At 45.0% G+C, this 11,824-nt stretch overlaps 1 protein-coding gene across 2 annotated transcripts in view; it reads left to right on the plus strand.

The window, feature by feature from the left end:
* LOC112255218 (phosphofurin acidic cluster sorting protein 1-like) overlaps positions 1-11,824 on the plus strand; it is a 68,844-nt gene continuing 57,020 nt past the window's right edge. For both annotated transcript variants that reach the window (XM_042298259.1, XM_042298260.1), the window contains exon 1: positions 1-155. In XM_042298259.1, coding sequence (XP_042154193.1) covers positions 1-155 — 155 coding nt within the window. The remainder of the gene's footprint in view (positions 156-11,824) is intronic.

Here is an 11,824-nt window from a genome sequence, read left to right on the forward strand (position 1 = left end):
ATGTCGGAGCGAGGAGGGCTCCCGCGGACTGGAGGTGCCCCCTCCCCGCACTTGCAACCCTCCAAACCGGTCACGATCACCTCGAATCGCCCTGTCCACATGAACCTATACGCCACCTGGGAAGTGGACCGCTCTTCACCAAGCTGTGTGCCGAGGTAAGAGCCTTCGAGTAAGGGAAGTAACGTTAGTTCTATCCGTTGGTTCTTCTTGCCTGTTTTTTTTTGTTCGTTTAAGACAAATAAGTACTTGTTTGCAGACCATTTAAAGACGTCCAGTATGGGTTATAGGGGTCATACTATGGGTTTACTACCAAAACGATCTTAAATTCTCTAACATAACTGTGGCAGACATAAAAGGCAGTGTTTTCATTGTTTTTAGGTGGCTGGGTAAATATCATAAGACATTCTCAACTTGCAATAACCTTTTATTGTTGTCTATCTGGTCAACCCAGACACGTAGCCTATAGGCTAGTCTACCACAATCTAATACAGAATCAACTTCTGTATCGTTCTTGTACACGTACCCCTCACGATAGTATCCTGTGCCTATGTTTCCGATAGAGCATTTTATCTCTCGGTCGGTCGCGGTATTTTGGGGGAGATCCATCATATCAAATGCAACCGCTGGCCATTCAGATGGTGGCATACAGAAACCAGTTGTTCGTTCCACGACAGAACAGACTGTCTTGGTGTATTTCCCCATAGCTCAAGGCTCCACCGTTAGATTTGGATTCCAATGCTGCCAGGGGTTTTCGCAACGTTCTACGATCATTCGTATATCAATTGATAGGTTAGATTTGCTGTAATATGAAGTTATATTTTTTTTTGGGGGGGTGTTAACTGGAAGGGAGTGTATTAATCCAATGTAATGGAGCAGTAGGAAGAGTAGCCAGGAAATCTCACACACCTGACATCCATCCATGATCATTCTGAACAAAGGCTCTCAAGATCCCTCGTGTGTGTGTGTGTGTGTGTGTGTGTGTGTGCCAGTTTTTCTATTTTTCTATTCCACTTTTCCCCTTTCTCTGTTATATTATAATATACTGTATGCTCATATGCTATATGATACTGTATGTGTTTATGCTAAGTTTATTTCCGATGCATTCGGAAAGTATTCAGACTCCTTGACTTTTTCCACATTTTGCGTTAGGTTACAGCCTTATTCTAAAATTGATTACATTTTTCCTCATCAATCTACACACAATACCCTATAATGACAGAGAAAACAGGCTTTTAGAAATTTTTGCAAATGCATTAAATATAAAAAACAGATGCCTTATTTACATAAGTATTCAGACCCTTTGCTATGAGACTTGAAATTGAGCTCAGGTGCATCCTTTTTCCATTGATCATCCTTGAGAGGTTTCTACAACTTGATTGGAGTCCACCGGTGGTAAATTCAATTGATTGGACATGATTTGGAAAGGCACACACCTGTCTATATAAGGCCCCATAGTTGACAGCGCATGTCAGAGCAAAAACCAAGCCATGAGATCAAAGGAATTGCCTGTAGATCTCCGAGACAGGATTGTGTCGATGCACAGATCTGGTAAGGGTACCAAAACATTTCTGCAGCATTGAAGTTCCCCAGGAACACAGTGGCAACCATCATTATTAAATGGAAGAAGTTTGGAACCACCAATACTCTTCCTAGAGCTGGCCGCCCGGCCAAACTGAGCAATCGGAGGAGAGGGGCCTTTGTCAGGGAGGTGACCAAGAACCCGATGGTCACTCTGACAGAGCTCCAGAGTTCCTCTGTGGAGATGGGAGAACCTTCCAGAAGCACAACGGTCTCTGCAGCACTCTGGCAAATCATGCTTTTATGATAGATTGGCCAGACTGAAGCCACTTCTCAGTAAAAGGAACATGACAGCCTGCTTGGAGTTTGCCAAAAGGCACCTAAAGGACTCAGATCACGAGAACTCTTTGGCCTGAATGCCAAGTGTCAGGTCTGGAGGAAACCTGGCACCATCCCTACGGGGACGCATGGTGGTGGCAGCATCATGCTGTGGGGATGTTTTTCAGGGACTGGGAGACTAGTCAGGATCGAGGCAAAGATGAACAGAGCAAAGTACAGAGAGCTCCTTGATGAAAACCTGCTCCAGAGTGCTCAGGACCTCAGACTGGGGTGACGGTTCACCTTCCAACAGCACAATGACCCTAAGCACACAGCCAAGTCAATGCGAAGGAGTTGCTTCGGAACAAATCTCAATGTCCTTGAGTGGCCCAGCCAGAGCCCGGACTTGAACCCGATCGAACATCTCTGGAGAGACCTGGAAATAGCTTTTCAGCAATGCTCCCCATCCAACCTGACAGAGCTTGAGAGGATATGCAGAGAAGAATGGGAGAAACTCCCCAAATACAGGTGTGCCAAGCTTGTAGCGTCATACCCAAGAAGACTCAAGGCTGTAATCGCTGCCCAAGGTGCTTCAACAAAGTACTGAGTAGAGGGTCTAAGTACTTATGTAACTGTGATATTTCCAGATTCTTTTTGCCACTTTCTCCCCAATTTCATGGTATCCAATTGTCTCATCGCTGCAACTCCCGTACAGACTCGAGAGGCAAAGGTCGAACGGCGTGCATCCTCCGAAATGCAACCCAACCAAGCCGCACTGCTTCTTGACACAATGCCCACTTAACCCATGAAACCATCTGCGCCAATGTGTCAGAGGAAACAAAGTACACCAGGCCACTGTGTCAGCGTGCACTGCGCCCGGCCGGTCACAGGAGTCGCAATTGGACAAGGACATCTCTGCCGGTCAAACCTCCCCCGAACCCGGACGACGCTGGGCCAATTGTGCGCCGCCCCATGGGTCTCCCGGTCACAGCCGGCTGCGACAGAGCCTGGACTCGAACCCAGAATCTCTAGTAAGCACAGCCTTAGACCACTGTGCCACTCGGGAGGCCATTTTCAAAAATATATGTTGTGTGTAGATTTGTAGGGGGAAAAAATATTGAATAGATTTTTTAATAAGGCTGTAACGTAACAAAATGTGGAAAAAGTCGAGGCGTCAGAATACTTTCCAAATGCACTGTATACCCCCCTCCAAATGGCGATAGTACTGAAAATACTGCTGAGGTATCTATGTTAATGCAACATTCACCTGTAGAAGTATCGTAGTAAATGGGTGTAGTGAAGCCGGAGGAGCGGTGCTCCCTCACATTTCTTCCAATTTGACTTGAGAATACACTGAGCTGTGATACTATTTCTGTCAAATGGCTTCTGATAAATTATATTTAATTACAGCAATAATTCAATGACAAACCAAATATTTATAGCAACCTAGAGGTAAATGGTGGTTTCTTCTCTCTGGCGGTGGCAAGAACGATGAGAACTATTAGGCTACCCGTGTGCACTGCGGAGGCCTGTCCGAGTTCTGATTGGCCAAAGTGGTCAGGACGTTTGAATTAGTCCTTGAGGATGTTCACGAAACTCCACGGAGCCCTCGTACACTGTGGAACCCAGAACGATATGTGACCACTTGGTTACGGCGACACCGTTTTGCCCAGGACACCTAAACCATAGTGGCCACCGTGATGGTTTTGTTCACTGCTATTGATTTGATAACATTTTTTCATCTATGCACATCAATTCTATGTTTTGTTTTATTCTGTAATGGGGTATATCGTCACCGTGTGTTCAAGCTAATCACAAACAGTTCAATGATATTAAAGCTATATGCATGTGCATTCGGCTGTAGCCTAAAAACTGCTATACCACGTAGTCGTAGGCCTATTAGGTTAGTCCTACTGCAAATTATTCTTGTTTGTTCCTGAATTGGCCGAATGGCAGAGCTATCCTTCAACTGTTCTTTATCACCACAAGTTGGGTCAACTTCTTCAACCTCTCTAGGGTACGTGGGACGGTAGCGTCCCACCTGTCAACAGCCAGTGAAACTGCAGGGCGCCAAATTCAAAACAACAGAAATCCCATAATAACAATTCCTCAAACGTACATGTATTTTAAACCATTTCAGCGATACACTTGTTGTAAATCCAGCCACAGTGTCTGATTTTAAAAAGGCTTTACGACGAAAGCAAACCAAAAAGATTAGGTTAGGTCAGAGCCAAGTCACAGAAAAACACAGCCATTTTTCCAGCCAAAGAGAGGAGTCACAAAAAGCAGAAATATAGATCAAATTAATCACTAACCTTTGATGATCTTCATCAGATGACACTCATAGGACTTCATGTTACACAAGACATGTATGTTTTGTTCGGTATTTATATTTAAAAATTTATTTATTTATTTTTATATTCATATCCAAAAATCTGAGTTTACATTGGCGCGTTATGTTCAGTAGTTCCAAAACATCCGGTGATTTTGCAGAGAGCCACATCAATTTACAGAAATACTCATAATAAACATTGCTAAAAGATACAACTATTATACATGGAATTTTAGATCCACTTCTCCTTAATGCAACTGCTGTGTCAGATTTAAAAAAAACTTTACGTAAAAAGCACACCATGCAATAATCTGAGTACGGACAACAAAATCAAGCCATACAGATATCCGCCATGTTGGAGTCAACAGAAGTCAGAAATGGCATTATAAATATTCACTTACTTTTGATGATCTTTATCAGAATGCACTCCCAGGAATCACAGTTCCACAATAAATGTTTGTTTTGTTCGGTAATGTCCATCATTTATGTCCAAATTCCTCCTTGTTGTTAGCGCGTTCAGCCCAGTAATCCAACTTCATGACGCACGAGCAGACAAAGTACAAAATTTCCGTTACAGTCCGTAGAAACATGTCAAACGATGTATAGAATCACTTTAGGTTGTTTTTAACATAAATCTTCAATAATGTTCCAACCGGAGAATTCCTTTGTCTTCAGAAATGCAATGGAACGCAGGTCGCTCTCACGTGAACGTGCGAGACTGAGCTCGTGGCTGCTGGCACACCTCTGACTCATTCCCCTCTCATTCGGCCCCACTTCACAGTAGAAGCATCTAACAACGTTCTAAAGACTGTTGACATCTAGTGGAAGCCCTAGGAAGTGCAACATGACACCATAGACACTTTTCAATGGGCCAAGCGTTGAAAAACTACAGACCTCAGATTTCCCACTTCCTGGTTGTATTTTTTCTCCGGTTTTTGCCTACCAAATGAGTTCTGTTATACTCACAGACATCATTCAAACAGTTTTCGAAACTTCAGTGTTTTCTATCCACATCTACTAATTATATGCATATTCTAGCTTTTATGGCTGAGTAGCAAGCAGTTTAATTTGGGCACGCTTTTCATCCAAAATTCCCAACGCTGCCCCCTACCCTAGAGAAGTTAACCTCTCTAGGGTAGCGGGCAGCATTCTGAATTTTGGATGAAAAGTGTGCCCAAATTAAACAGCCTGCTACTCGGGCCCAGAAGATGGTGCTTGTTTAGAAAAAGTTATCAATGTCTTGCCAGATCATATAATGAATAATTTGCATGTTACATAACAGAACCAAAATATAATAGCATAGTAGGGCTGTAATGATACTGCTACACCAAAAACACCTAATTTCTAATGAGATTTTAGGATGGTTAGCTGAAGCTGAATTTTCAAAGATCGGAGCTTTGATTGAAACACAACACAAAAAGGGCTAATTGTTTAACCCGGTCTTCTCTAAATACGCTCACGGAACAGTCATTCAAGAAGACCTCTAAACGCATATTCCCGCGAAACTGACTGATCAATCAAATGGTCGGCGTGGACATGCAGCTTGGACTTTTCACCGGGTAAAACATGACGAACTCACGATTTGACGGTGGCGATGGCCCACTTTTTAAAAAATGAGGTAGCCTATCCCTAACTTGGAGTTTTGAGGGTGTTAAAAATAGGCTCATGTCAAATAGGAAAATGGCTGCGTGAGCACAGGCGGATGTTACATTTTGGAGGATCCGTTTTCTTTTGCATCTGTTGGCACACACTTTGAGGAAAAGTTGACGTCATTTACATTTCTTTGTGCTCCCTCACCTAAATAAATAGAGCTACTAGCACCCGTAGTAAATTAATGACATTATTAAAATAATAACCATACTATAGAATCAATGAATAAAGATACCACTGTATGAGACAAGGTGGGTAAAAGCATCATAATGGGCTTTAGTACTGTATGTCTTCTCCTGTTCAAAAAGCTTTAGAGCTTGGCTGGTTTAGTACTAAAGCCTTTGAGTGTGTTTTGACACGTGCTTTTTAGTATTTTTGTCAAGTGCTTTGTTTGGGGTAAGTAAGTAGATGAGAGATTTTTAGAGCACAACTCGTCTGTGTCCTGGACTCAGATCTCCGTTAGTTTGACGTCCTGTCTCTGATTACTTAGAATCTTTTTTTGGGGTGGTGGGGGTGGGGGGGTGCATAGTGATGTCACCTTGCTGGATCTGCACAGTTTCAGGGCTTTAGCAGAAGCCACGGTCCATCACCCCTTCTTCCATTTCACTGCAGAGAAACCGAGAACCAACCAGAACGCTGAGAAATACAGCCTTCCTTCCTGGAGACAATCACTGATCTGACACCATGTAGATTGTTAGACTGTGTTATAGAACCCAGAGTTTCGCCTGTCCAGTCGTGTCGGATGTGATCATTTCAAGGAAGGAAGTGGAGGAGGTGAGGAGGGATTTATTTTAGAAGCATCGTACCCAGCCCTCACCTGTGTCTCAAGACATTGTGATGGCTGGGTATGATTCGAACAGGCCCAGGGTGTCTTATTATTGTTGTTGTTGCAGGAAGCTGACACGTGAACACCCTCCCTGTAGAGGTTTAGCTGTAACCTCTTCTACTTCCCGTCTACCCACAATGCTGTTGGTGTGTTTACATAGAGTGAGAGTGCCTCTGTAAGGTCAGTTCTTATGGACACTTTACCTTCATTAACTATTCTGTGGGCGGGAAACTGTCAGTATGCAGTAACCTACTTCCTCCAATTTACCATGTTTCTGCAGCATTGTCACCAACCGTCTCTTTCTCACAGCTTTTTAAAAATGTATCCCAAGCTAAATAATCCCAGTGACACCAGCACCAACTACCTGTCTTTGTGAAGACACTTTTTAAGAGACCCAATCTCTATTAAAGTGCATTCGGGAATCTATTCAAACCCCTTGACTTTTTTCTACATTTTATGTTACAGCCTTATTCTAAAATGTATTAAATCAATTTTTCCCTCATCAATCTACACATACCTCATAATGACAAAGCAAAAACGTTTTTTTTTTCCTACATTTTTGAAAACGTGTATATATATATATAAACCCGCCCGGAAAATATCACATAAGTATTCAGACCCTTTACTAAGTACTTTGTTGAAGCACCTTTCGCAGCGATTACAGCCTTGAGTCTTCTTGGGTATGACGCTACAAAGCTTGACACACCTTTATTTGGGGAGTTTCTCCCATTCTTCTCTGCAGATCCTCTCAAGCACTGTCAGGCTGGATGGGGAGCGTCGCTGAACAACAATTTCCAGGTCTCTCCAGAAATGTTTAACAGGGTTCTCGTCCAGCCTCTAGCTGGGCCACACGAGGACGTTCAAATCAAATTTTATTTGTCACATGCGCTGAATGCACAGGTGTAGACCTTAAAGTGAAGTGCTTACTTACAAGCCCTTAACCAACAATGCAGTTTTAAGAAAATCCCTAAAAAGTAAGAGAGAAGAATAACAGATAATTAAAGAGCAGCAGTAAATAACAATAGCGGGTCTATATACAGAGGGTACCGGTACAGAGTCAATGTGTCAATGTGCGCGGGGCATTGGTTTCGAGGTAATTATGTACATGTAGGTAGAGTTATTAAAGTGGCTATGCATAGATAATAAGAGTAGGAGCAGCAGGGGGGGGGCAATGCAAATAGTCTGGGTAGCCATTTGATTATGGGGCGGCAGGGTAGCCTAGTTAGAGCGTTGGACTAGTAACCGGAAGGTTGCAAGTTCAAATCCCCGAGCTGACAAGGTACAAATCTGTCGTTCTGCCCCTGAACAGGCAGTTAACCCACTGTTCCTAGGCCGTCATTGAAAATAAGAATTTGTTCTTAACTGACTTGCCTAGTAAAATAAAATAAATTAAAAAATTAAAAAAATTTGCTGTTCAGGAGTCTTATGGCTTGGGGGTCGAAGCTGTTTAGAAGCCTCATGGACCTAGACTTGGTGCTCCGGTACTGCTTGCTGTGCGGTAGCAGAGAGAACAGTCTATGACTAGGGTGTCTGGAGTCTTTGACAATTTTTAGGGCCTTCCTCTGACACCGCCGGTATAGAGGTCCTGGATAGCAGGAAGCTTTGCCCCAGTGCTGTACTGGGCCGTACACACTACCCTCTGTAGTGCCTTGCGGTCGGAGGCCGAGCAGTTGCCATACCAGGCAGTGATGCAACCCGTCAGGATACTCTCGATGGTGCAGCTGTAGAACCTTTTGAGGATCTGAGGACCCATGCCAAATCTTTTCAGTCTCCTGAGGTGGAATAGGTTTTGTCGTGCCCTCTTCACGATTGTCTTGGTGTGCTTAGGCCATGTTAGTTTGTTGATGTGGACACCAAGGAACTTGAAGCTCTCAACCTGCTCCACTACATCCCCGTCGATGAGAATGGGGGCGTGCTCTGTCCTCCTTTTCCTATAGTCCACAATCATCTCCTTTGTCTTGATCACGTTGGGGAAGAGGTTGTTGTCCTTGCACCACACGGTCAGGTCTCTGACCTACTTGCTATAGGCTGTCTCCTCGTTGTTCGGTGATCAGGCCTACCACTGTTGTGTTTTCAGCAAACTTAATGATGGTGCTGGAGTCATGTCTGGCCGTGCAGTCGTGTGAACAGGGAGTATAGGAGAGGACTGAGCACGCACCCCTGAGGGGCCCCCGTGTTGAGGATCAACGTGTCGGATGTGTTGTTACCTACCCTTACCACCTGGGGGTGGCCCGTCAGGAAGTCCAGGATCCAGTTGCAGAGGGAGGTGTTTAGTCCCAGGGTCCTTAGCTAAGTGATGAGCTTTGAGGGCACTAGGGTGTTGAACGACGAGCTGTTGTCAGTGAATGACATTCTCACATAGGTGTTCCTTTTGTCCAGGTGGGAAAGGGAAGTCTGGAGCTGTTGGTGCGGTATGCAAATTGGAGTGGGTCTAGGGTTTCTGTGATAATGGTTTTGTGAGCCATGACCAGCCTTTCAAAGCACTTCATGGTTACAGACGTGAGTTCTATGGGTCGGTAGTCATTTAGGCAGGTTACCTTAGTGTTCTTGGGCACAGGGACTATGGTGGTCAGTTTTGAAACATGTTGGTATTACAGACTCCGACAGGGAGAGGTTGAAAATGTCAGTGAAGACATTTGCCAGTTGGTCAGCCCATGCTCGGAGTACTGAGAGACCTTTCGGTGGCTTTTGCAAAATTCAAGTGGGCTGTGGTGCCTTTTTACTGAGGAGTGGCTTCATTCTGGCCATTCTACCATAAAGGCCTGATTGATGGAGTGCTGCAGAGATAGCTGTCCTTCTGGAAGGTTCTCCCATATCCACAGAGGAACTCTGGAGCTCTTTCAGAGTGACCATCGGGTTCTTGGTCACCTCCCTGACCAAGGCTCTTCTCCCCCTATTTCTCATTTTGGCCAGGCGGCCAGCTCTAGGAGGAGTCTTGGTAGGGTCATACTACTTCCATTTTTTTAATGATGGAGGCCATTGTGTTCTTGGGGACCTTTTTTTTGGTACCATTACCCAGGTCTGTGCCTCAACACAATAGTGTCTTGGAGCTCGACAGCCATTTGCTTCGACCTCACGGCTTGGGTTTTGCTCTGACATGCACTGTCAACTGAGGGACCTTTATATAGACAGGTTTGTGCCTTTCCAAATCATGTCCAATCAATTGAATTTACCACGGGTGGACTGATCCATGGAAACAGGATGCTCTTGAGCTCAATTTCAAGTCTCTTAGCAATGGGTCTGAATACTTATGTAAATAAGGTGTTTCTGTTTTTGTTAGATTTAATATTTCTAAACTGTTTTCACTTCGTAATTTATGGGTTATTGTGTGTAGATTGAAGATTATATATAAAAAATAAAATAAAAATTGTAGAATAAAGGAAGGGTCCTGAATACTTTCTGAATGCGCTGTGTAAGACTCATTATCATTATTATTATTTTCAATCTGCGATGCATATCATCTGATCACTACCTCCCATTAAATATAGCTGCTAATATAATTCTGCTGTATGTGGCATTTCAATAATCAAACATGCCCGTTACGAAGCTTTTTAGTCAGTTGGAGTCAGTCTCGGGAGTAATGTGGAACGTTGGCGTGTTAAATGGTTGACAGTATGGGCCCTGGACTAAAAGTAGTGCACTATATAGGTCATAGAGGTCCATTTGGGAAACACCCTGAGAGTTGACAGAAGGGGACGGTTGGGATTCCTCCTCCTTCTGACTGTTGTTGGAGCTTGAGGCCCGGGCAGGAACCAAACTCAAGTCCTGTGACTCTCTAGCCTAGAGGAATGGAATGGAACGTACGGTTGAATAAGTTCTAATGCTGAGCAATACTGAACTCTTTCCCTGGTTGTGGCTTCGGCCTTGGCCGAGGCTCGGGCCTTGAGTGGGTCTGGGTTGTCACTGTGTATGACGAGTGATGCAGTACCCTTGTCCGAGCCAGAATGGCCCATGGGGCTGGAGCCTGAGGCAGCTTGATGTACACGTACTCCCACTGGACAGGACGTTAGTCTATCGCAGTGATATGCACCTCCTTAATGCCCACACCTGAGCTGTCAATGAGAAACACTAGCTATGAACGAAGGAAGGAAGCCCACAGATTGTAGGCTGTGTGCTGCTCTCTTGTGCTTTTAATCAATCCGTACCACAATAGGGTGTCACACTGCTACGCTATACCACATAGTCAGTGCTTGCCTAACCTGCCCTCTCCACACACGCACACGCACACACAATCTCACGCTCATACTCGCCTGATTTAAGAAAGACTGGCACATGGATCGGGCCACTGCTCACTCTTCCGCTCAGTTGAATGGCTGAGAGGTCTGAAGCTTCCCTTCGCGCTCCGCTGCCAGGAGAAGTGATGGCAGACAGAGTGAGGTAGAGCAGGACGGAGGGATGAAGGGACCCCATTCTCCACCCTTCTCGCGTGCCCACACTCTCTACGCTTCTTCTCAACGTGTGCACTCGTTCACTCCCCCCCCATGGATGTAAAATGAATGGACTCCCTAGTCCTGGCTGACACCAATTCAATGCGTTTCAGTACATCTGTGGGGCGTAGTGAACAAGTGTACACGCCTAGGATAGAGAATAGGACCGTATCTCTGCTCTCTGTCGTCTGCCTCTAGAGAACAGTAGTATTGTGATGGGAGACTGTCTGGGTGACTTTGTTGAATGTGGATCGTAATGCTGCTGAATCCTGAGATGTTGGGTTGTCAATATAGGGTGTTTTGTGGTGGATCACTTCTGTTCTTGTCCTCACCAGAGTCTTTTGTGTGTGTGTGTGTGTGTGTGTGTGTGTGTGTTCACACAGTTAATTGGCCCTGACATCAATCTCATAGCTGTGGAATCCTATCCTCGCATCTGGCAGAGGACCAACACCAGGATGTGTGTATTACAGTGTGTATGTGGAAAGAGGGTAGACATCCTGTTATGGCCACGGATGCTGTGAAACATTAGGAGCCATCCGCTCACCCGGACAACGCTGGGCCAATTGTGTGCCTCCTCACGGGGCTCCCGGGTCGGCTGCGACACGGCCTGGGATCGAACACGGATCTGCGGTGACGCCTCTAGCGCTGCGACACAGTGCCTTAGACCGCTGCGCCGCTCGGGAGGCCCCTCCATTTGTATTATTTTTGTTATGTTATGATGCTGATAGGGGTTGACCTCGACACAGTGGGATA

Source organism: Oncorhynchus tshawytscha, linkage group LG15, assembly GCF_018296145.1.
Source record: "Oncorhynchus tshawytscha isolate Ot180627B linkage group LG15, Otsh_v2.0, whole genome shotgun sequence".
NCBI classification, from domain to species: Eukaryota; Metazoa; Chordata; class Actinopteri; order Salmoniformes; family Salmonidae; genus Oncorhynchus; species Oncorhynchus tshawytscha.